This window comes from Enoplosus armatus, chromosome 9 (genome assembly GCF_043641665.1).
Source record: "Enoplosus armatus isolate fEnoArm2 chromosome 9, fEnoArm2.hap1, whole genome shotgun sequence".
NCBI lineage: Eukaryota > Metazoa > Chordata > Actinopteri > Centrarchiformes > Enoplosidae > Enoplosus > Enoplosus armatus.
In genome coordinates, this window is record NC_092188.1 from 15,894,743 (window position 1) to 15,921,124 (window position 26,382).

General features: G+C 39.2%; 2 protein-coding genes across 2 annotated transcripts in view; both read left to right on the plus strand.

The window, feature by feature from the left end:
- The first annotated feature begins 3,071 nt into the window (after positions 1-3,071).
- LOC139290590 (transcription factor E2F3-like) lies at positions 3,072-11,030 on the plus strand. The gene is made up of 8 exons (XM_070912413.1): positions 3,072-3,179; positions 5,043-5,163; positions 6,654-6,784; positions 7,051-7,139; positions 8,224-8,382; positions 8,750-8,864; positions 9,584-9,729; positions 10,763-11,030. Exons 1-8 carry the CDS (start codon positions 3,132-3,134, stop codon positions 11,028-11,030), a joined length of 1,077 nt encoding a protein of 358 aa, XP_070768514.1. The 5' UTR covers positions 3,072-3,131.
- A 4,314-nt stretch (positions 11,031-15,344) lies between these two features.
- The window catches only part of cdkal1 (CDK5 regulatory subunit associated protein 1-like 1), a 208,772-nt gene continuing 197,734 nt past the window's right edge, over positions 15,345-26,382 (plus strand). Inside the window, exons 1-3 of the mRNA XM_070912255.1 lie at positions 15,345-15,463; positions 17,057-17,220; positions 18,253-18,365. Of these exons, the coding sequence (XP_070768356.1) occupies positions 17,063-17,220; positions 18,253-18,365 (271 nt within the window). The 5' untranslated portion in view covers positions 15,345-15,463; positions 17,057-17,062. The remainder of the gene's footprint in view (positions 15,464-17,056; positions 17,221-18,252; positions 18,366-26,382) is intronic.

Here is a 26,382-nt window from a genome sequence, read left to right on the forward strand (position 1 = left end):
CCTACGTAGTTTTCTTGCCGCGACGCCTCAGTGTTCCCGGTTTGTCTTTTTCCTTCTTTTTTAGCTAACTACTTGCTATTTTCTGTGAATGAAATACATTGTTTTCCCGAAAGGCCCCGTGACAAGTCAAACCAGTCCACAGTATGATAGACCAGACATAGCACTCCCAACTCTCCCAAATCTCCCTCCTCCTCCTCCTCCTCTTCGGCCTCAGTACCAGTCAAGTCTCAATAGAGACAGAAATAGCTATTCCGGCCATTGCTTCCAAAATAAAAGTCAATAGAAACCAGGTTTTATAGCATTGCACTACAAACAGAAAACAAGTTACGATGTGATCTGTCTGTAAGGAGAAACCTGTTCTATAATCTTGTTTCCCCCGACAATGTACTCGCAGACCTGCCCCTATGATAGGCGACATTTTAATTTAAATAACTCACTAATTTCAATATATAATTTCGATTTTGTTTAGGTATACAAATTCCTGCCTTTTTTGTAAAAACAAACAAACTGAAATGTTAGTCAGTGTTATATGTTATGTTCAAAGAGAAACTTGTGCGTAATGTCTATAACATTTAGCTATGGTATTGCAATATGTATATGTAATGAAATATGTAAAAAAAAAAAAAAAAAAACGTATGAAAGCCATTTCACCTTACTTCCGGTGTTATTCAGGGTTTCAAGCTTGGCGCAACATGAGTTGATGTCTAAAATGAATATTTTGTTAGGGAGTCTTGGTGGCAAAAAATACTTACTGAATGTGAACAGTAAGTGTTTGAATAGGTTATTCAAAGACTGAAGACTGAAAAACCTCTAGTACTCTGTGGCAATGTTTGTGTACAACTAGTAGTAGTACAAGTAGTGAGAAATTGTCACTTTGTGAATGAAAATGGATGACAAGACACGTCCTGCTTTGTTATAGTTTAGATGTGAGGTAGCCCAATTTTTTTTACATGAATGAATTAGTATGTGTGTGTTGCAGAGGGTATGAAGAAAGGTCATCTGTGAAAGCCATGAATGCTCTCTCCTGAGTGACCATGGCTGAGAGTCATATGGGAATAAATATCTATTAATTATTGTAGGGTTGTTGCTGTGATTCATAATTAATGCCCAAAGGTCAAGTTTTGCCTATGGCCCACATACTGAGCACCTTTTACACAGCGTGAGTCCCAGTGACATTTACAGTGAGGCACCAGCTATGAATTCAGCATAGAAGAATGTTTGCTTTTCATAATACAATTAATGTTGAATTTAACAGATTCCGATGATGATAAAAGCCTGGTAGGGATTTAGTATCTTTCATAAGTACAGTTCAGTTTCTTCCAGGTTTAAGGCCCATGTTGGAGCTGAAGCATCCTCAAAGGTTGTCTCTTCATCCTGTATGTCATAATATCACCACAATTCACAATCTATTTACAGGGTATACAGTACATTCTGACTCACTAATCATGTGGGTTACTATGCAATACGCAAAGTGTTATATGTCATGCGAAAACAGTCCTTGCGGAAGATGAGTTCATTTCTACATGTTGTCAACATAATGCTGAGGCCCACATTTAAGGTTTGCTTTGCAAATATTGAAAATCAGAAGCACTGACCAGAAACAAAGAAGCTCAAAACAAATAAATTTGCCAATGTTCAAAAAACATACTTCATATGAAAGCAAGGAATTACATATAGGGTCCCAAAGGAGCTGTGCAGAAAACCTCGATCCCTAACAATATTAAAATTCTAATTGTACCTTCTTTTATGAGAATAACAGAGGTAGAGAGGTAGAGGTAGGTATTTAATGCCCAAAGATGATTTTGTCATTCTGACAAATAAGGGCCCGCAGAAATAAAGTTGAAAAAGGGCGTAACATTATGTCAGGGGTTGAATTTTTTTAATCTCTGCTCCTTTAGAACAGACAAAATCTTGTGGCACGAATTTACTGTAACAGAACCAAAATAATAAACAGATCAAAAAATATCAAACTAATATGAAGTATATATATACAGTCGTGTTTTTTATTCTGTTGTGGGGTTCCTAGTTTACCACTTCACCCTCTCTTCAGCACAATTGGCCACTTGCGCCACTTAGCGTCCTGTCAGGGAACACGCAAGGCGTGACAGGTGACGTCGCCTGTTTACAACTGCCAATGAACACGTGGCGCACCGAATCTTGAGCTATTATTGGTCAATACGGCAGTAATATGGGCGGGGACTGTTCTGTGGAGGACCAATAGCATATGGCATGTAAATTCCGTTTGAAAAGTTCCCGGGAAATCTGAGTTTCGCGGGAGGGCTCTTGAGCGCGTAAACCGTATCCCTTCATTCATCAGGCCGTTTCCTGAAGCCATTTCTAGACGGGGCAAACGAGAGTTGCGCTACTTTTTAATCCGTTGCATCTGCCTAAATGCACTTTCTTAAGGAGAAATACTTTACAAAAGTCGATGAATCAGACTGTCATCTTTACTTCGGTCTGATTATTTTTGTAACAATTGCGGCGGATTAGCAGCCATTCAGGCTTGAAAGTACAGAGACAAGAAAGGGGTTACCCCGAATACGCAAGATGAGAAGAGGGATCTCCTCGGCTCCGGACAAAGTGATTTTAGCGGGGGTCGGGGGCTCTCCTCTGGACAATAATATCATTTTAACAACTCTCTCGGATCGTTTAAACCCCGGTCAATCCAACGCTACGTTTATCCAAATAATAACGACCCCACCGCCTTGCAACGTTACACAGACATCAAATGTGTGTTTATCCGAACCTCAGATAAACAACATTTACACAACTCCACAACAAGCTGCAGCAAACGGAGCAGGACAACGACCCGCTCTGGGAAGACCGCCGGTAATCATCTATACAGCTCGTTTGAACATATTTGGCTTGCTACAACTAGCCACAAACACGACAAAATGTTAGCTTGCTAGGCTAGCCGAGCTTGTTGTTCGGGCAGCTAACGTTAGCTGCTTAGCGAGGGCATTCCCACGACTCAACCTAGCGAGGTGGCTAACTAACTACCGCTAGCTAAGTTACCCAACTGGCTTGGTTAAGTGATTTCTTGACTGTATGGAAGCAAACGGCGAGTTTAAGTTAGTTTTGCATTACCAGAAGGGTAGACCTGTCATCTAATAGCGTGCTATGCTAACTTCATGGTGCTTTTGAGTCCGCTTCACCCTTGCAGCCAGATGGAAATATTGGTAAGAGATGAGTAACGTTAGCGGTGGCCTAGTGGCTGCTGTTGGTGTCTTAATTTGGGGGTTGGGGGGTATTGTTGGGCTGCTTGGCTCTTAGTTAGCTAATTTTTAGCTCTCTAACAAGACACGAGTGGCTTAACTTGCAAAGACGTGGGTTTATATTCAGCTAAAGCTTCACTTCAGTTTTGAAACTACTCGATAGATATTTCTCCCAGTCGTCTCTGAGCATGCCAGCCAACTTGGATGAAGCTTGAAAATGTGTTAGCTTTCAAGGCTAGCAGCAGTATTGGTTATTAGAGGACAACATTATTCGTTGTCGGCCATGACCTTAATTTTACACAAGTCTTATGTTCCTGTTTTTGTAAATAAAGTGTAACGTTATGGTGCCTTTCATGCCAAGTAAAGTGAAACTCGAGTTTGTTGCTTTAGTGCTGACTGCACGTTTCCTGTATTCTCAACCTGCACAAACCACACAAAATAGTTTCAGCAGCAATCAGGGTGCTGGTTTGTTCCTGGCTATTAATCTTCATGAACTAAACCAGCTTCTGTATCTCAGGCTGTAGCCATGACCAGGCAGGGGTGGGGGGAGAGCTGCTGCTTGCTGATATAAAATGGCTGACTTTTTGACTGTCAACAGAGGGCATATTATTCTTTCTCAGACTTGGGCTAGATTAAGTAAGAAAGTATTAAAGATCAGGTTTACTATGCTTAAAACACTCTGAAGGTTACTTGACTTATCTCCTACCAGGGGTTTAGAGGGAAACACCCTGGTACTGGTGTGTTGCTCAAAGACACTAAAACAGGGTAGATTCTTGCCAACACAAGTGTAAGGGTTCCCTAGTAGAAGAGGCTATTCACTAAGCCACCACACCATGTACCTTTGATGATGACTAGAATGCCAACTTAGGCTGGTGATAGGCAAACAGTTTTCAGAAATGGTTATGTTAGGCAATTCAAAAATGTCTGTATAAATGGCCTTGGCTGTTGGAACACACAAACTAAATTAGCTTAAGCATGGTGTCAAGTACTATGGTTGTGATGAGGCAGACATTTAAAATATCTACTATTGCTGAAACCATAGGTAATGAACATACCTCACCTTTTTCAAGGGTTAGGGTACTACAAAATAAATTGATTGTGACAAATTAGACATTGGCAACCTTTTAATGTTGAGTCCAATTGGACAATAAGCTCAGCTGTTCAGAAAGGGCATTATTATTTGGGCTTGATTAACATACAGAAAATGATTCTTGAACAGTAGGTGCCTGGTTTAGTTCCAGGGCTATCTGGTGTCTCTGTATGCTTATAGTGGTTTTCTTTGGCATTACTGGGCAACAATGTGATCAAACCCATAGGTGTGACTCACTCTTAAGTTATGTGGGTTTGTCTTGGCCAATGAGTTCAGAAAATGAGAAATCACAACCACTGGTTATGTGCCACATCACAAGACTTTTGACTTTTTTTGAGGAACGTCATGTCTCGAACTATTTTATAACCGTGTCTTGCGGACCACACCGCCTCAGATATTCTGAAACAAAGTGTGCCCTCCTTTTCAGAACTGAAATGGGAAAGACTACAGTCCTCTCAGATTCAATGATCAAAAGAAATAACACTGGTGTTTGCATAGAAAGTGCACTGTCTATCAATTTATAAACTTTTTCATAACCTAGAACAACTTCTTACTGTATTTATGTTAACTTTTTAAAGTGTACACATGGTTTTGAACACTGGAGACATATAACATTAAAGTAATGATGCGTTTAGCATCATGCATCATTTCTTGTGAGGTGGCATCAAAGTTGAGATGCCTTCCAAGTGACCAAAATGTCCATATCTGCTGTTAACCGTTTCTTTTTGTCACCCCAGGCAAAAAGGCGGTTGGCGCTTGATGATTCCGACCACCAGTACCAGTCTGAACCAGCCAGGACTCCAAGAGGCAGAGGAGGGGCTGCAGCAACCAATGGGGCAAGGCTAAAGACACCCAGAAGTAAGAAGCAGAGGCTATACGGAACCCTCTGACACCATGTTTGTACATGTAACCTAGAATTTTACAGCACAGTGATTCAGGTTGTTTCATAGTTTTATACACAGGAATAGCCTCAATGCAGCTACTTAATACAGTTATCAGAAAAAACATGGATCATCATTGAGCTGAACACATAAATGGAACAGAGTTTACCCCAGCCATTTTGTGTGAGAATAATTGGCATTCAAAATTCATTCAAAAATCAATGATCTTTAAAGTCTTTTTCATTAGACAAACCATCTAAAATCATCTATAAGCCTCCTTAGCAGTGGCATCAACACTTAATATTTTTAGGAATACATTGTGGTTTATATTTTCTTGCTATGGGTAGTAGTTTTAAAATACATTTTGTCATTATTTGCTGAAGTCATAAGTAAAAAACAAAAAGTAAGGCTCCGTGGTGTTATGTCATACCACAAAATATAACAACTTAAATAGTAATCCCTTGAATTTCACTGAACAAGACTAAGTGGAGCTGAAATGCTGAACACGCACATGTGCACACACACATTAAAAAACATGAAGTTGCTTTAGTTTTTGTTGTGTGTGTGTGTGCACACTTCCTTCCTAATTGCTACCTGTGATTGGGGCTAAGAAGATGATATAAATGGAGTGTAAAACTTAAAACAAAGCACATCAGTTGTATTCATGATATATGGCCGTTACAGCAGTGTGATATATTGTTGATTCCAGCCACAGGATGTGTTGGAGGAGGAGACAGGTGACATGCTGTAACCCTCTGATGAGGGGAACACAGAGCTGTTGATATTGAAATACAAGTCCAGCTGGTAAATATCTAACTTTGTGCTTTAAGCAAAACGTTTCCAGCTGGTGATTATCAAAGTTCAAGTTAACTTCAAGTTGTTGCTTGACCTGTAGTGTAGCTTGTCATCCCCTCTTCATGTAAATCACACATTCCCAGCTGATTATGACTGATTGAGTCATTTGCCTCCAACTTTCCCTGACCCCAAAAACAACTGTTTTAGTTTTCCTAGCATTGCAATGTAATTCAGCTATTAAACCTATAAATATTGTCCAGTTCAAAAACCCCACACCAGTTTCCCTAAAGGACAACAAAGCTGAATCTACATCTTAGTGACACAGTCACAACACAAACTGAATATGAAATGATAAGCTTCATCCAGGTAAGATTTATTGCAGGGTGGTTGTGTTGGAGTTAATGAAATTGTACTGTTCTACCTACTATTAACTTCTACTGACACCTCTGCTGTTCTTCTACTGCTTGTTTTTGAAGCCAAGGTGAGTGTAGGAGTCTTGTGATCAGGTTGACTTTTTCACATTATGGACAAACCCACGATTTACTCGGGTTTCCTGCTACTAAGTAAAACTTTTTGTGTATTACTTGTAAAAATTCACTATCAAGTGTAACGATGAAATTCATTGTCCTTCCCCTTTATTTCTCTGTTCCTCCCTCTTTTCCTCCACCATAGCGCCCAAGTCTCCACCAGAGAAGACTCGGTATGACACGTCCCTGGGCCTGTTGACGAAGAAGTTTGTGGACCTTCTTGCTCAGTCTTCTGACGGCGTTTTGGACCTCAACCTCGCCGCTGAAACTTTACAGGTAATTTCTTTGAAAAAGGCTCATTAGACACAGAGAAAAAGAAAGCGGGTATTGATGGTAGAATGGTTATGTAATAATAACCTACCTAATAGTAAATGCATTTCTCCTTTAAATCCTGTTAGTGGTGCTGATGAACTTTGGGCGCCAAGAACTAAAAGGGAGGGAGGGAGGGGAAAAAAAATTTTTAGGGGACATCCTAAACATATATATCCATTAAATATAATTGATACAGTTTAACTGACGACACCTGTATCCTCTACTTTCAGGTACAGAAAAGACGGCTGTATGATATCACCAATGTACTAGAAGGCATTCACCTCATCAAGAAGAAATCAAAGAACAACATTCAGTGGATGTAAGTGGTCATTTTGTCTCACTCTATCACTCAAATTCTTGGTTTTCTTTTTATGTATGTATGTTTCGTCTTATCTGTGGACCCAAGCACCCACTGAAATTGATACTCTGTGTGTAATTCATCCATCATGCAGAGGTTTGAGAACATAATGTGACACATATTCCAGTTCTCTTGGTTGTGTCTGCCTCCTCCATCTTTTCTCCTTTTTTGTGTTTATTACACAAAAGCATTAACTCAGCGGAGTCGTGTTTGTGAGAACTTATCTAATTGTTTGCAGTTTTAAAGTCTCAGAAAATCGTTGTGGGTTCATCAGGGGTTGGTAAAAATGGTATGAAGGGTTTTGGCATACAAACGGATTCAGAATGTTCCTTGGCCTGTAAAGCGCAGGAAGGCAGGTGGCTGCATGCACGCTGTTGCCACATCAAAGTAGGAGGATACCTGACTGTGCTACATTATACTCTGCCAATTTAATTACACCCTCATTTGTTCAGCAATCACTAAGAGCACATGCAGTTTAGGAATAGCACAATAAGCACCTGTGCTTACCACTTTAGGCCTATGAATGCATTCAGTGAAACAAATGAGCTCTGGATATGTTTTCTGTTCTTATGAGGAAAATATATTGTATCTCCAGTGCTGATTTTGACCTTTCTTGGATGAGATGTGGTTGGCCTAAGTTCATATTTTAGATCGCTCTTATTAAGCAAGACAGACAAAACATTTTCAGCACTCTGACCTCAATTGCTGTGATTTGTAGTCTGTTTGTGCCTTACAGGAGGTTTGTGTAGTTTTCAAGGGGAACCTAGGAAGATTTTTGCTTGTTGAAAATACAGTTTTCAAGTACAAAACCATATATTTTTTCTGTAATGTCTGCTCACAGGGAACACATCACTAATGTATTGAAACATAAATCTGTACTATACAAACTTAACCAAAAATGGCAAAACTGATTAGACACTTTTTTGCCGTTGAAGCCAATTTACAAAATATTTGATACCACGAGTAAGAGACAGTGTTATAGGGGCAAGTAAAGAGCCTGTGTCAGTACTAAATCTGTTTAAATTCACTCTCTTCTCACTCTCAGGGGCTGTAGTCTGTTGGAGGTAGAGGGGGCTCTGAGCCAGAGACAGAGACTGACAGCGGAGGTTTCTGCGCTTGGAGATGAAGAGCAGAGACTTGAACAACTCATCCAGAGATGCAGCCTGGATGTGAGACACATGAGCGAGTTGCAAAGCAACCAGAAATATCCTTTTGCTGTTAGTTGACATGTCATCCAAAAGTTAAACTGAACTGAGTTTTTTTTTTTTCAGTTTAAAAAATGCCAGATCCTAAGCAGATGTGCAAGGCTTCATCTTCCAACTCTGTCTTTAGAGAACACTCATTATGATTTGTGGATTTTTTACAAACCATCTTATCTGTTACACATAAAGCAGATCTTTGTTTTACATCATGGTACCTAAAATGTTAAGTAAGTCATCTAGTTTACGACACCAGCACGCGTAGGTGCATGCAATCACTTCAGCAGTTTTGAGGTTTGTTTAGTTTTAATAGGTTTAGTATCAACATGTAATGACATTGTAGTGTTATTTCTTTAACCCCTTCATCTCCACATATGCCTATGTAACGTACCAAGACATCAAACAGCTGGGAAACCTCAGAGACCAGACGGTTATTGTTGTCAAAGCGCCCACAGACACCAAACTAGAAGTACCAGACCCTGATGAGGTATGTGCACAAGCACAAGCTACATCTGTCCATGTTGTTCTGATGAAACTTCTGCTTCTTGCTCACTTGTCATCTGACCTATGACTTGTATTTCCCTTAAAGAAACAGTTGAACATTTGTGGAAATTCACTTCTGATCTTACCCTGAGGATACTGATATGAATAATCACGTGTTGCAATGTGTCTGGGACGATGCTAGTCTGTTATGCTAGTTTTCCTGACTTTATAATTAGCAGACTAACTTGTCCGAGACCTAACTCTGTGTTGGATGCATATATTGATATCAAATTCCTTCAGACTCAAACTATTGTATTTCTCTAAATGTTGGGAGCATGATGAATTCTAAAAACAGCTTCACAACACTTTTGCTGAGTGTAAACTTTGAAAAAGTGCAGTGAAGTACAGCACTAACACTTCTAATCTGTCAAGCTGTTAAACTGTTAAACGGACACAGCATTTCTTCTGACATTAATACACCAGCTGTGGTAAGCTCAGGTGACCCCTCTAGAGTTGGTGTTGCTGATTTGTTTTACCAGGAGTTTAGGGATAACATCTCAGTGACTAAAGCAGTCTCAAGGTCTGTAGCAAAACTTACTGCATCATTGTGGACATGTGGAAAGGAGTCTTTCAGTGGAGTCTGTCCATCATTCTAATCAAGTGCAGTCTTGTCAGTTTTTTCATTTGAACTCACTGTTTTTTTTTTTTTCCTAATCTCTCCAGAGTTTGTCCATCCACCTGACCAGCACTAAGGGTCCTATTGAAGTCCTGCTGTGCCCAGATGAGGAGAATGACCCCAGGAGTCCTGTAAAAAATGGCAACATGGACATCAATGGGAACTCGCCTTTCCTCAAAGTCCTTCAAGGTTTGTTTCAGATAGACATAGGTGTGCAGGGGCTGTAATGACTTTCCTTCAACTTTCTCTTCAAAGATAAAGAAACAACTTAGTCATAGCTTACATTTAGTACACATATACATAAGTTATATGTCACTTATGGAAGCTCTCATTTATTTCTACACAAGACAATTGATGGTCTTTTAAAGCATCTTTGTTCCTGTGCAGACTTTCCTGCAGGGATTTTTCCAACAAGAGGAGTGTTTCATATGTTCAGCACAGGGTCTTTTGAGACCTGTAGCGTTGACACACTTAATAGTTGACATGTTAACAGTAAGCTTGAAGCATTAGTTTATGATGTACTGTATCATGTCATGGACGATTTAGCACTTTGGACATGTGGACAATTTTACCTGCTCGTGATGCTAGATGAAAAGTCTGGGGATCGACGAAGTCATTAGGTTTCATGATCTGGTCAGTACCAAATTTAATGACAGGCTTCGTGACATTGCCGTTAATGTGGTTGTAAAGGTGTATGAATCTTTTCAGACCCCAGTACAAACAAAGTAGTCTACAATGATGGAACAGTTCTTCAGGCTTGGAAAGGCTAGCATAATAATGTTGAAGGGAATTTAAAAAAACAATTTTGTTTTGTTTGTTTTTAACTTTTAACCAGTATGGACAATGACAAAAGTGTAATAGTGAGAAAAAATTAGCGTGCAATGCTTAGCTAAGCGGGTACTAGAATAGATTTGTTTTGAGTCCCACCCTCTCAGTGACAAAAAACTCCTCTGACCTGGCTGAATGACAGTAAACCCCTGCTCTGTTCAATAAACAACCAACTTGTGTCCAAGCAACTTTTGGTTCCAAGCCTTGATTCACTGGAGCTTATTTCAGATCAAAGAAAACAAACCATCTGTGATTAGTCAGATTTTTGTCAGATTTGAATATTGGTCTCTTCTTTTGGCCCACACAATCTACTTTAGGGTTCCTTGACCATGCAGAGATAATAACTAGGTGACTCCATTTTCTTTCACAGATCCCAGCTGCATGACAGCTTCTCCCAGCCCCTCCGTGGCTCCACCTTCCTCTTCCGCAGCTGTGTCCGTCACTACTCTCTCCCCCATCTCGTCCCCTTACACCAGTCTTCTCCAGCAGACAGAAGATCAGATTCCTTCATCCCTGGGGCCTTTCTTAAACCTTGGGCCTCCTCTTCTGGACCAAGATGACTACCTTTTAGGTTTGGGAGATGACCAGGGAATCAGCGACTTGTTTGACGCCTGTGACTTTGATAAAATGCCCTCTCTTGGCCTGGAGGATCTCCTGTGCAGCTAGCATTAGGTAATAGAAATTCAGATGAGGTGCATGGGAGAGAGATGGAGAATCAGTGAGGGTTTTGATGCCTGTAGTTAGTGGAAGCCAATTCTAAATAGATGGAAAGGAAACATTGAGGGCTTTTTCAGTCCCACTGGGACTAAATGCCATGTTCTTTCATGGTGTGAGAGATAAATGGTCTTGCATGATTTCACACAAAGACATGACTGGTCAGTGTGATGATGTATCCATTACTCTTTGTCTCAGGCTATGTAAGGCCCCCAGTGTAGCAGGGCATTGGGGGACATCTGAAAGCCTTTGCCGTCTGTTTGGTTAAGTGTAAATGGGGAGGGGAAGGATATCCACCTCTCTGTATGACGCAAGATTCACGTCATTGTACAGAGAGACAAACAAAGACAGAACAGCCTGAAGGAAAACACCTCCACACCACCTGGCATTAACACACATCATGGGTGGGTTTCAGCATAATATCCAAGTGTAATGGACCTGAGATGCACAGATATGATCATGCAAAGCCACCAGTAGAACGCTCAAGAAGAGGGAAGAGGAAAACCGTTTACTGTTTAAATCTTGAATCCAGCGATGCATTTTCATGTTAGGTGTCCAAATTAATCCAGGTACCCACTCTTAGACATATCCTAGAGTTTAAGATGTGTTAATGCCACGTGATGTGGGGCATGAGGAGCTTCTGAAGAATTCTTAACGAGTGCATTCTTTACACAAATTACACCAATGATCTGTGATTGAAGGCTCATACTGCTGACTGTTATGTGGCTGATTGTGGCATTTTGTGTGTTCAAATGTAGAAGATTTTAGAAATTAAAATGAATATAAAAAAAACAGGGCAATTTTGGTGCACAGCATTCATGACTACAGTTGTTGTTACAGTCTTGTCTTACTGTTAGACAGGCTGTGCCTCCTCAGACACTTGTCAGGTTACCTATTGTGCTATTTGGCCTTATAATCATAAAGTTACTAGGAGTATGAGTATTTTGTACATTTAAGCACTATTTAGATGTATTGAGAGCTGCATGGAAGATCGCGTACTGTTTTGGAGTACACGTCATAATTATCCAATTTTAAGGAAACTGTAAAATACTAATGAAAATAATAGGAATGTGTACTCTTAATGCTCTACAAGAAGACAGGTGAACAAAATATTTACAGTATGCCTTATGGCAAGTACTTAGTTTGATTTCCTTGCACACAATTTGTTTCTCTCTTGTGCTATATCCTCCATATTTAAAATGGATTTAGAAGGTAAAAGTAATAAGGGACCTTTGTCACCTGATCAGCCCGTTATCTACTGATTAAGTGTGCAACCTCATATTTTGTACACTTACTAGAAATTTACATTTTAAAGAATACAAAAATGTTCAAAATGGGAGCAGGTATTGTGATGTTTAACCTTACATGACCCATGTGCTAACAACACAAAAAAGCCATCCTACCTGGACAATGTGGGGTTAAGCAAAAACACCTGATGTACGTGTATAAATCTGGCCCGTTGGCACACATGATGTGCTAACTTGAATATCAACTCATACTCTTATGGATACTTTGTGAATTCAGGACCCAAACTTCCACTTCCTTGCTGCTTTTTTGCCTATCCCCTCCATCTTTATCAGCAGAATCTGCCATAACCAAACTTCCTCTAATGCCTCCTCTCTTAGACTGTGTGCTGTGAAATTATACTGTGGTTTGAGCTAATCAGAAAAATTTGACTTTGAACCACTTATCGATGCACACTGCCTACTCCATGTGTGCTGAGTAGGCAGTGTCGGAGACGGCATAGGTGCATATTAGTCTTAGACTTTTAATGAGTGTTGAATTTTAATGGATTTTAATACTGTAGAAATAACTAATGGACATCACGGTCACCTAAACAACAAAGGGCCAGATAGCCACTAAATTGGGCTTCAGCATGTAATGAAGGGCTTTTTTCCCTCCAGGATGTTTAAAAAATGAGAAAAAGAAAAAAAAGTAAAATAGACCTGTTTTTGTAATTGGAGCAAATTCAGTGTAACCAAGCCATGTTTCATACTAGGCCTGGTGATACTGTCGTGTGTTGTCTAGGGCCACTGAACCTTCAAACAGTGGTTAATCAAGAAAAGCCAGCTAGAGGACTTGGTGAACTAGGTATTTGGAATACCATTGCTGTTCACTTTTAATAGCTTCTTCTGTTTGATTACATCCCTGATAGTAACAAAGCGCAAACATCTTGTCTGAAATCCTGGCTAGAGAAACCTACGGCCGCAGGTAATATTGCTGCTGTTAATGTTAACTTTCCCCTGATCTGATTGATGTGTGCTTGAGCAATTGCGTGTGCAGCATGTGTGAGTTATGTCAAAGATCAAGCTTGCTAAAGAGTAAGCCTGCCATGTGTAAATTGATGTACAGTTTTCTAAATTTTTCAGTGCACAAGGTACTGTAGGCTACCTCCCACTTAATGTTGGACAATAGTAATAGGGCATAGAGGTAAATGCCATTGTGTGTATGAGTCTTTGAACCCCCTTTCTTTGTAGAAATGACCCTTATATTATTTCGATGTGATGTTGGATATTACATTGCACTCATACCCTGATATAATAATGAGTATGCCTTTGCTCTTAAACCAGTCTCATATTGTTGCAACTTAAATCTGAATATTAGGGTGCACATTTGATGGGTAGAAAAGAGGACACATGCATTGCAATATTTTTGGGGGTTATTTTGTTCTTTTGTCAATGTTTTTTTGTTTTTGGTAAAATGTAGAGCTTCTCTCAGACCCAAAATGTAAATGCACAGTTAAAAATGCATGCATGCAGTCATTCATTCACAGTTAGCCTATCTGCCTTTACTGGTCATTAGTAGACATTACTACGTCTATATACACCACTGAACCAGGATCAGTGACTTGTGTCCTCTGCTGAAGTGTGTAGGGGGCTTTGCTTCTGTGACACTGTGTGTCCGTTTTATTTTTGGAATGATGAGAGGGAGTCTGAAACTTTTTTTTTTGCATTTCTGCCAATTTCACTTTGATGGAAAGTATTGAAGCCTGTTGAGCTTTGACTTTGCAAAATCAAAACCCAATTGTTAACCTGAACTTCACCCATTCGGTTGAGAAGAAAATACAGTTTCTTAGTCATCATAATTTTGCTTAATTAGTGCTTCTATAATAAGCGAACGAAATTTGACTTGATTGCACAGAAATGCTCTGATTCACAGAACAATTTCCCTATAGGCATATTTATATCAGTGTATTTCATATGTATTTATGGAAAAGTCAAGCTCAATATTTGCCCCATTTGGTTCACTAAACACAGTTGTGCTTTTTTCTAAGACCATTTACATAGGTAATTATATTTTCCTCCATCTATTTTGAGCGACCAGAATCTGGTCACAATATTTTATCCACTTTTACATGATGGAAACGTAATTTTTGGAAAGATTGTACCTTTCCACGGGTTTCTAATGGAGTGTGAAAGATTTTAATGCACTGCTATAGTGTCATTGCCAGTGAGTCTGAAAATGTATTATGGGTGACTCTTAAAATTACAGCTCCTTCATTTCTAATGTGTGATTCTGATATGATTAGACCTTACAGAAAGTTATCATTAGGCTTAATGTGGTGTTAACTATTGTCAAGATTGACACGGCACTGTTTTTCCTGTTCCTTAAGCTGGTACCAAATACAATATATTGCGCCGTAAATATTCTGTAAAGGTTATGTGAAAAGTAAACTATTTGATAGGAAAGAATTGACTGTAAAATTATGATATTGCTGCCTGTTTCGACTAATTGCAGAAAAAAAGAGCTGTAATATCACATTTACTTTTGTTTTTGCAACTTGAACGCATGGGTGAAAGTATTGGTGTGCTGTTGAATGTTCAAGGTAAACTAATGTGATGATTTTTGATGTGTATTCATTTATATAAGTTTCTTTAACATCTGTTAAATGAGGAATTTGAGTTATATTTGTTTGGGGGGAGGGATAAATGGATTCGTTTTTGTACTTTGGGTGTTTGTAATTGAAAATTTGAATAAAGGCAATATAAATATGGAAGTACATGTTTTGGTTATGATGTATTTAGGGATAACTTTGCACCATAGTAGAAGGTAGGTACAGAGAAAGATCTAAGTCTGAGAACACATTGGTTTCCTGTATGTTAAAGGCACAATTAAACAGAAAAAAACAAGCCTATATTTAATTATCCATATATCGCTCGCTTAATAACAAGCCTCATATTGTATGGTTAAAAAAATGAAGCATTATTCACTCACGCACGTGTCTAGTTTGTCCCTCGTTACCTACCGTAACTACGCACAAGTATGGCGGCCTGAGAGTTGTGACAACTGTTTTGATGGTGTAAATAATATTTTATTTCCATTTCTGAAACCTCCTTTCCCCGGAATTCGTATTTATCTGAACTAATAACCACCTTGTGACACAGGTAAAGGATTTATACAGTATCGTAAGGGGTCTGTCTGTCCAAAATAAGGGGCACGTGGGTAGTAGTTCGCTAATGAGGCTAGCCAAGCTAATAGTTAGCTTTCGCCTATTACCTATCAAAATGTAAATATCGGTGTCTAGGTATCCGTCATATTAAGCATTTTCACAGGGGTTTGTCATTTGTATCAGTCGACGTTAATGTTTATCAGCTAGCGTTTGTATGCGGCAAGCTTATATGTGAAAGTCGGTTGAAAATAAAACACCACATCAGCTAGGTAGGTTAATATGACTTTAACGTAGTTTAAGTCAGTTAATATTTGATAAACTGTTAAGATGTCTAAATAACGCATGCGTTACCTACTATTCGCATTATGTAATGTCAACAGCAGCAGTTAAGAAAAGGGACCAGTCGGGAGACGTTTCTCTTTGGGTAACGTTAACACTAGTCAGTTAGAAAGCCAAATTATTATTTTCACAAATGTGAAGGTTCATACGACAAACCCAATAAGAAAGTACTCATGTAATTTGAAAGCATTTTTCTGCGGTGTATTTTCAATGAAAGATTAATTCAATTGAACAGTGAAACGCATCATTTATATTATAAGGAAAGGTAGAAGAATGAGAAATCACCAACTGAGAGATAGACAGTTGAAAAATGAGCTAAAATCATGATCTTTATGACAAAATCTCAAAAAGACGTTAACCTTTCTCTGTACATGGGATGGTCTAATTAACTAAATTTTAAGATACGTCAGTAGACACTGCTCTGCTCTAATCAGCACGACGATGTCATATTCATTAATCATGTAGGTAACTATTCTCTCCAGTTTAGGTAGGATCATATGAATTTAACATTTCTTTCCTTACAAAAGTATTCTTATGCTGTGCACCAAAATTGCCCCTGACATCACCACCATATACAGCATTTACCGAAAATTTTAATGCAAACATTTATCCAAACACTATTTTATAAATCTGGAGATATCAGGCTTTAAGCTGTTCAATAAGCAGATACACACATACAGCATGACTTTACAGTGAAGGAGGCAGCACACTACTAACATAGAGAAAATCATGTTGCATCTTGGCTTTAATCACCAGTGTGAAGTGCTCGAGGTATGCATCCAAAGTGATTCCCCCCCTCTGTTTTATAGCGCTGCAACGATTAAACAAATTTAATCAGCAACTATTTTGAAATTAATCAGCAAATATTTTGATAATTAATTGTTTCATTCATTTTTTCATGCTAAAATATCAAATATTCACTGGTCTCAGCTTCTTAAATATGAAGATTTGTTACTTTTCCTTGTCTTATATTTAACTAAATATCTTAAGGTTGACATTAAACTGGTCTTCAGAAATCTCTCATGATGTTTTATAAACCAAAAGTCTAACTGATTAATCGAGAAAATAATCAGCATATTAATAAAAAACAAAAATAATCATTAGTTGCAGCCCTATTGTACTATGCCACCTCACTGTGGTGATGTAATATCTTTTCATCGGCTGCTGCTCCTAGTTAATCTTCTTTACAAGTAGTTTCACCAATGCAATATTTTTTGGTAATTAGGGTCTGCTACTCTGATTTTTTTAGACCATCATGCCGTCCGCCTGTGACTCTCTGATTGAAGACATTGAGGACATGGTGTCTTCTAGTGACCCCACTCCTCAAGAGAGACAGACTGCTAGAAAGAGTATCATACCAAGGTCCAGGAGGAAAAAAGAACTGCTGAGCCATGAGGAGCTCCAAGCTGACAGGTATGTCAAATGTTTGATATAGTGGTACAGTAGTTTATTGTGATATTGCTTCTGTATAGTATGTTTTAGGCTGATGATGGGTAAGCAAACTCTAAATTCCCAATAAGTCACTTAGTAGTTGGAGAACTAAACAATAGATCAACCCCCTGAGTTCAGACAACTACTGGTTTTGCAACCAGTATGTCTTAATTTCAAGCTTTTCAGTTAATCAAATGGAATATGATACATATGGGGGGTGTGTTGACTGTAATATTTCAATATTTGCCAATTAACACTGAATGAAATGTGAAAAAATATCAGGTAGATAAAAATGAGAAGGTCATGTTTAAGATTTGATCAGTTTATATAGTCAGTTTGGTCAAAGAAGTATCAAAGTAAAACATTGCGGAGCTGCATTTTTAGAGTTGTGCTCTGTTTGTTTATTTGGAAAAGGAGGACACTAACTGTGTTCACACCTGTAGTTCTGCACACTTGGTCCAGACCAAGAAAAATATGATTTATTGTTGCCTTTTAGTTCAGATCCATTTCGTGTTCACACAGACTTATTACGAATGAAACAAGATATGTAAACATGAAGCCATATGGACTGATCGGTAACTCATTCATTGGAAAGTTATGGTGACTGTCATCCTGCATCATCTGCTGGGGAAAACCAAATTCTGGAGAAAGCCAGCAAGTCATACAGCACTTTATATTTAACTTCTTTGGTGACACAAAATCCTGTCATCCGTCCATTTTGCTTTCATACTACAAACAAACCACACCAGAGCCTGCTTGAAAACGGTCTCATTCTGGTTGTTTGGTCTTTACCAGAGTTTGGTTGACAGCTTTCCCATCAGCCTAAACCAAAGAGGTTAGATGTGAAAACACCCTTTCAGTCTGTTCTACTACACAAAAAACAGTTGACAAGTCCTTCTCAGTTGATGAGATGAGATTTTGTGGCAGATTTATGAAATAAAATTAGGTTTACATATTGATTTTATCATTTCCACACATCATATAACGAAAACGTAATTCATTGTTCATTTTTAGTTTGATCCCTGGCACCCAAAAGATCTGGATGAAAACATGGGGCTGCAGTCATAACAACTCAGATGGAGAGTACATGGCCGGACAGCTAGCTGCCAGCGGATACAAGATTACTGGTAAGAGATTGTTTATTTGTGGTGGTATAATGTCTATTGACTGGAGGTCTGTGAATAACATAATACGAATAACAACATTAACAGAATGCTACTACTAATAGATACTAATGAAATAATACTAAGATAGAAGGATAGATGGATGTTAGACTGATGGATTGGAGATAGGTACATGAATGAACAGCTGAAATTGTGTAATTACTTTTTTTTATATCTTAGGTGTCTATAGAATGGATGTCATTATTGTTATTATTATTATTATTAATAAACACAAGGGGGCAGTCTTGCTTTGTAGGTAAGCTGTACCTTGTGTGTTTGTCCAGTGGGAGACTTTGTTTGGCCCTGAATTGCTGGATTGAGCTTCCCAGGCCTGTGTACTGCCCTCTACAAACTTGACCAATCAAATGTATTTGGTTAAAACTGGTTAATGTGAGGTTTTGGATCATGTTTGGAGTCTGCCAATCATTATAAACCTGGTGGAATTTGTCCCTAACTGCAAGCTTTGCTCAACTTATGCTCACAAAGTCCACTGAGAACCAGCCTTACCTGGTATCTTTCCCAGAACTGAATTGGGGAGCGGATTGGTGATGTGTTGGCACAGTGAGACGTTTTATAGTTGGGGTGTTAAGTCTGGAAACAAAAGAGAACACTGCAGCAGGTTAATATACAAAATTGACCAGCCTCTTTGACAACTTATGTTTTCAGCTAGCCTGAATAGAATATGACTTGTAGAGGTATTTGGCATTTTTCTGCCAAAATGGTTGGAAAAGTTGGAAAATCTGTTAACACTGATCACATTGGCTATATATATTGGTATATTGGCTTTCATGCTTTGTTATTAAGGATGCAGAGTACTTATATATTTGTAGATATCTGATGGCTGATAATTTACATGGACATTCAGTCTGACGCTTAAATAAAGAGCAAACTCTTTCAGTATAACTTGAAGTTATAAAGATGATATTTAAAATACAACAAGCTCTCCAAATTAAACGGCAAAATATATTGTTTGTAACTGCCCTCCAACATGTTCAAGCGTTTTCTGATCTGACGCCCCTATCGACAGGACACTATCAATTGTCAGTGCCTTCCAAAACTGTCACAAATCACTGTTGGAAAAATAAATCCGTATTATGATCTGACATTGCTATGGTTAAGGTTTGGTTAGGTTAAGGCACAAAAATGACTTGGTTAGGGAAAGATAATGGTTTGGGTTAACATAAGTACTTTGTTAAGGTTAGGAGATCTTGTTGGTTAGGCTTCGTTAGTAGTTAAAATGTTTTTTGTCCTGACAGAGTGATACATCAGAGAGAAGAGTTGACAGGTGTCACATTATAGATTGTTAGACAAAATGTGACTATGTTAAATTCTACCTTTCATGTTTAGTTTTGCATGTATTTTGCATAGAGGCCAGACATATTATGAACTAGATTACCATAGGTCTTTCATGAGGGATTGTGTGTGTGTGTGTGTGTGTGTGTGTGTGTGCGTGTGCACAGGTGAGAGAGACCGACAGACAAAGCAGAGTGAGACCGAGATAGACGATCTACATTATTTCAGCATGTGTGTGTTGAATTGTAGTTGTCAGTTAAAAATAATTTGAGTACGACTTCCAAACAAGTTTCCTTGTCAGTGTGCGCGCGATCCCGTGTTCATCACAATCAGGCATGAAGAAAAGGTATTGTATTGTACTGTTTGTCTTTCTATGTGCAGTAGCTGTGTGTGTGTGTGTGTGTTTTGTGTGTGTGTGTGTGTCTCTGTGTCTGTGTGTGAGTTAATATTAACCCCTCAGGCATTTCTCTCACCATGGGGTCTCCACAGCCTTAGAAGGACATTAATCACACACTTCAAAAATGCAGATGTACTCACTCACTCACAAACACACACACAAGACACAATTTACTCATGAACATAGGCCATCGGTTTCCCCCCTTATCTGGTAGTTTAGACCCTTGATCTCTTTATCTTTTCCTACCTTTCTTTGTTTTTAACAGTTTTTTCTGTCCCCTGAGCTTGTCTCAGATACAAACCGTGTCTCTTTCATACTGTCTCTCTTCTCTGTGGTCTCTCACCCTCTTGACAGAGTTGCATTTCCTGTGTTAAAGCATCTACTCAGGCTTGAGATTTACCGTGCTAATTGTCTTACCTTAGATCTATTTCGACTGTAATTTAGTGGAACGGTGGCAATTGTGAGTGTGATGAAAACTGTCGGTTGTAGTTAGTGAGTTGTTTTCTGTTCCCACTTTGATTTCTGTACGAGAAATATGTGCCTGTCGCAGAATCTGATTACAGTACATAGCTTCTCTGGTCGTGTTAAAGTCCTCATCAGATATACACATTTCAAGATGGTGTAATGTAATACAATCTAAGGTAATAAGGTTAAACTTGCTGTTATGGTTATTGAATTTTTTTTCTAATCTCTGGATTAGGTTAGTTTCAGTCTTCTTCTCTTCTCCTGAAAGTGGGACCATGCAGTGACCACACAGGGATCCTGGTTCCAGAGAGTGTTCAGCAAATATTACAGCTATTTAATTTCATTAGACTTCAGGTCAGTAGAAGTGCTCCCAACAGTGGTATGAATATCTGTGCGTGTAACATATTTCACTTCTCTCACCGATATCTTAGAATATGAACAACAAATTAGTGTATTCTGTTCGGGAATCCTTGACAGTTGACATTCTTCAAGATCAGACACATCAGTTGGTGTGTGTATGCCTGTGAGAAAGACACTCAACACTAAAACAGAATAATAGGTGATGTAGATACTTACAAGGGTAAAAAAAAAACTGTTCTGTTTTAATGGCTTTCAGGTGGCCTTTGCCACATATCATTTGCATAGTCTCATCTATTTGCAAAAGGGTGTGATTGTGTTTCATGTTTTCATTGGACATTGGTACTTGTCTACCTGGTGTGTGCCTCCTCTTGCTGATGTGTGTGTGTGTGTGTGTGTGTGTGTGTGTGTGTGTGTGTGTGTGTTGACCTTACTAACTCCAGTATTAGTTTCTTCTATGACTGACACTGCTCTGATGAGGTGCTGCAGTTTCATAACCATCAGTCTGTGTCTGTATGTGTCTCTTCCCACCTGGTTATATTCAGGTTGTGAGCATAGCACAGTTGTAACAACATGACCACTGCAGACGAAGTTAAGTAATGGCCAGGTATATAAATGTTTATCAATGAAGGGGAAAGGTTTTATTCATAGTGTGTGTTTGTGTCTCTGTGTGTCCTACGGGTAACTGTTTAGCAAAAAAGCAGAATTTTTATTTTTACCCCACTTTGTAGCTCAAAGATGCCTTGATCCTTCACAGATGAAGCTTCAGAATACTCTCCCTGTCTCTCTCCTTCAGCCTTGTTGTCTCTCTCTCTCTCTCTCTCTCTCCCTCTCAACAAAGTACTTTAAAGGTCAGTGTCTCACTGCTAAAGCTTAAGGATTAGTTTGGTTTCTGTCTCCCCCTTCTCTGCTTTTTATCTGCGTCCTTTCCCTTTGTTTGCTTCCTTGTCTCGTCTTCTGTCTCTTTTCTCCTGCAACACTTTTTTGTTTTTCTTTCAATCTCCGCCTCTCCTTCTTTGTGTGTGAGTATCTTCGCTGATTGTTTTTCACTGTGGGATTGTTGGAAGGAGAAATTGCCTGTCATGGCCAGAATCGGGGGAGATTACACTCAGGACAGGTGGTGATTGTTTTGAATGGTATAGTATGGAATTCAATGCACTTGTGTAGAATGGCATGACATTATTTTGGAGTGGATTGGAGAGAGTGGAATAGTCTGGAATGGCAAGGATTGAATTGGGCTCCTGAAGGATGTAGTGTCTAGTCTTGGGCCAGATTGAACATGAGGACTTAGAGGAGGTTGAACATTATGATTTGTGAGTCAGAATGTTATTTCCTTCTCCAAAAAAAATGTAGAAAATGATGATACCATATGAATATCAGATACCTGATACCTCTGCAGTGTCTGTTGTTCTGATCCGCAGTGTCGAACTGCAGAATTTACTGAAAGAGTTTGGACAAAGACGGAGCCTCCACTGCTCTGAAAACATGACATCACCTTCTCCCTCCCTCTCATCTTTCCTGCCTGTTTTCTCTCTTTCACACCCCCTGCCCTCCCCTGTCCCTCTTTCATACCTCCCTCTAACTCTTTCTTTCTGTCTTAAACTATGACATCACCTGGTGTGAGACATAGTAGCAGTACTTATGTTGTCCTCTAGGTGGCAGCCTTGGCTCATGGGAAGTGCCTTTTGTTCAAAGACTGCATCTCTGCAATATCAGGATGAGGTCATCCTTCTGAAAAACACACTCTTTTTTATCATTCATAGTTTTAAAAGTTGTAACTTTGAGTCTGTGAAGGCTACACATGATCGGATGTGATCATTAGTGTTCATAACATTAAGCCAGCTCTTTGTTAACGCTGTTTTTAACCTGAAAATATAATGTAATACTAATAATGACATCATGTAGACTTTTACATAACAAGAGCCTTTTTGATTTAAGGTTTAATATAAAGTGGCTGTAGATGGATTGGATGAGAGGGACCACTCCTCATTCTTCACTTGGAGAACACCTTGGCATGTACATACATTGTTTATTTTTTAAATATAATATATGAGAGATGAGTATTTTTTCCACACCAAATGTTTAAACCCTGGCCAGTTGAGGGGATATCTAAAATATTAAGTAATTCTCAACAATCTCAAGAGAAAATGTCTCCCCTTTCTCCCTTGAGTTTTTGTCTTGTCCTGTTTTTACGTCAATGAAACAACAACCTGTGTCACTTCTCCTCTCTGCTTTCATTGTCTCCACACTTGTTATACTGTCTGTGCTTGTTCAGCCTGGCTCGTTCTGAGTTGCTGTTCCTCAGGACAACCAGAGAGGGCACTGTTTACCCAGGATAGTACACTGATACAGTGCAATGTGCCAAATAGTGACTTCATAGAAAGGCGTGTATGCTCACACATGGGTGCGCACATGCTCTCACACACACACACACACACACACACACACACACACACACACACACACACACACACACACACGTGCACACACACACACACACCCTTCATGGAAAGTCACACCAGGATATTTTGATTGTTTTTGGCTGTTCTCCTCTCCTCCCCTCCCAATCTCCTCTCTCCCAGCCAGCCGCACACACAGCACTTCAGTTATGATTTTACATACCGGTTAGGCAAAATTACTCCCTGGTACACAATGTCAGACAAATCAGGCATTCTCAGTTCCTGGTTTGGACACAGACAGTTGGAGGATATGAGCTTCAGAGAGAGGGTGTGAGCTGTTCTGATAAAATGATATGAGGATTTTATTGATCAGCAGGTATTACAGGTGCTGCTCTGGAGAGAAAATGCTGGAGGTGTCACATACAATGTAATTTTACTGTGCCTTTTAGACAATAAACTGCTTTGAAATTTTGATTGATATGAAATGCTTCATTGGCTTCGAAAGAAAGCTAGATGGTTTAGCAATCTTATATTATGCTTTTAACACTAAATGCTTCTTGCTTCTATTTGAAATGAAACACTTAATGTTGTATGCATGTAACATGGCAGGAAGGAAAATATATGACATATTTGTCAATTTAATATTTACTTTCATTTCACTGGCATAAAGGATATGTGACATTTGCATTCAATGAATGTTCTTACTTTTTCAATTATATACATTTTCCAGGATATTTCAAATTGACTGTATTTAGAAATTTAGGCTGAAACATTGTCGAACTACTCTGATTCAGCTCATACTGCATTTGTGTTGTGAGTGCTGCTGCTGCTCTGTGTGATTGTATTACATCACTGTAGAGTATTCTCAGTCTGAGTGTGTGTGTACCTCGCATACATGCCATCTCATTCATAAAAGGCAGTGTGTGAGGATCTTCTGATTGGCAGACTGTGTGCTACGCAACATTACACGCCGCAATGTTATAGCCAATGAAAACTTACAATGTTCTCTCTGACTCCACCTCTCGCATATACACACACTCACCCAGACACGTTAGCACACACAGCCAGCTCACACACACATTTACTCTTCTCACATACAGTTGCAGACGTGGTGGGAATTGATATTGTACAGGGAAAGTGTGAGAGACGGTTCAGTTTTCGACAGCCGTCATTCTGCAAGATTAGACAGATCACCTGATGTGCTTACGCGTGTGAGAAACACTGTATGCTCACTCTCTTTCTACTATCATGCAACTGTGTGTGTCAGACAGTCCCACTTTGCTGATTAGAGAGGAAAAGGGGTGAAAAAGAGTAAAGGGGAAAGCAACGTAAGGAAAGACGAGGGGAAGAGTCAGCGGGGAAGGGAGGAGGGTGCTGGGATGAAGGGTACAGCGACAGAGACAGATGCACTTGAAGCCAAAATCAGCCTCAGCGATGGTCGGAAAAAGGAGGCGAACAGGGAGGGTAATACGCTGCCAGGGAGAACGAAATAGTCTCTGGCAATGCTGCAGAAACGGGAAATAGAGACATGGATAGATGGAGGAATAACGTAATGGAGAAAGGCACTGAAAGGTAAAGAGAGAAGAGGGGAGTGGTTTGAAGAACAACAGACAACAGGAGAGACGTAAGGAAAGAGAAAATCTGTGCATTGCAAAAGGAGGTAAAGTGGATAGGAAATGGTTGCTGGCTGCAATGGATATAAATCAAGAGACATAGTTGTGAGAAAATTGACAATTTGAACCTAAACTAGAAACTAAATAGACTATACATGGAACTAGACAGAGCAGAAGAATGAAATAAATTTTCATCACTGCATGTACATTTGAATTGAATATATTAAATATAATACCGTTCAACAAGTCTAAGCAGACATTTGACAGACAGGCTGTTAATATGTAAATATGGATATGTAAATATTAGTATGGCGACATGAGGGTTAAACAATTTTGAATATTAAAGCTGTCATTTGGCAAAACAGGTGTCCCTTTGTATGGAGGTTTTGCAATCAAACAAAACATAAGAACTACTTAATGACATTTGCGTTTTACTATCATTATTATACTTTGTAAGAATAGTTCAGTAGTTGTTATTAATTATAATTTCAGTCCTGAGTTCACACAATGCTAATAATTTCTGTATTTAAGGACAGTATGTGTGGCTTTAACAGAGCAATGCTGTTAAAATGAAAATGAGATAGCCCTGTCCCATCTCTGTAAAACATATATACACACACACACACACACACACAGTTTCTAAGGCTTTGAATTCATTTAAAATCCTAACAAATGGACCCATGAGTCTAGGCAGTCAAGTGTAACCATTTAAAGGCCAGGAGATTAGAGTGATCCCAAGCCCTGTGTGTGTGTGTGTGTGTGTGTGTGTGTGTGTGTGTGTGTGTGTGTGTGTGTGTGCGCGAGTGTGAATGTGAATGTGAATGTGCATGTGTTTTGGTGATCCTACAAGGTGACCCATGTGTAGGCAGCACCCAGTAACCATTTAGAGGCCATGGGATTAGGGACCCCAGCCATTCCTGCCTTAAGGTTCCCTTGAGGGAGCTATGGATAGAGGAGAAAACCGGATGGCTTCAGGAAAGGATGGATCACTGCTCAATCTAATCTATTGATTATTCTGAGGAAAGGAATTTTGACAGCATCATAAACTGACCTGGTGAGAACAACCATTGCAGCAAGAAGATTGCCATGGCACAAAGTCAGTCTTAAGGATTTATTGGTGTTGTCCTTTTTGGCATTTTTCTATATTAATAGCCATGTTAATAATTGAGTCATAGGTAAATAAGTAAATAGGTAATGTTAAAACGACATGACCAGATGCCCACTATTGATAGTAGGGGACTGCAGGAGGGAAACAAGGATTATTCTTCCCTGGTTCTCATTTCTCCAAGGATAGAAAGATCTCCCGTATTGCTAGTAGCACTTCCCATATGTGAAGTTTAGGAGCAAGGAAAGAGAATTACAGTCGACCAAAAGAGAGACCACTCCTTGTTCTTCTGAGAAATAACAAAAAACAGAACAAATTGATTCCCCAAAGGGTGGTGATATCTCACCTGTGT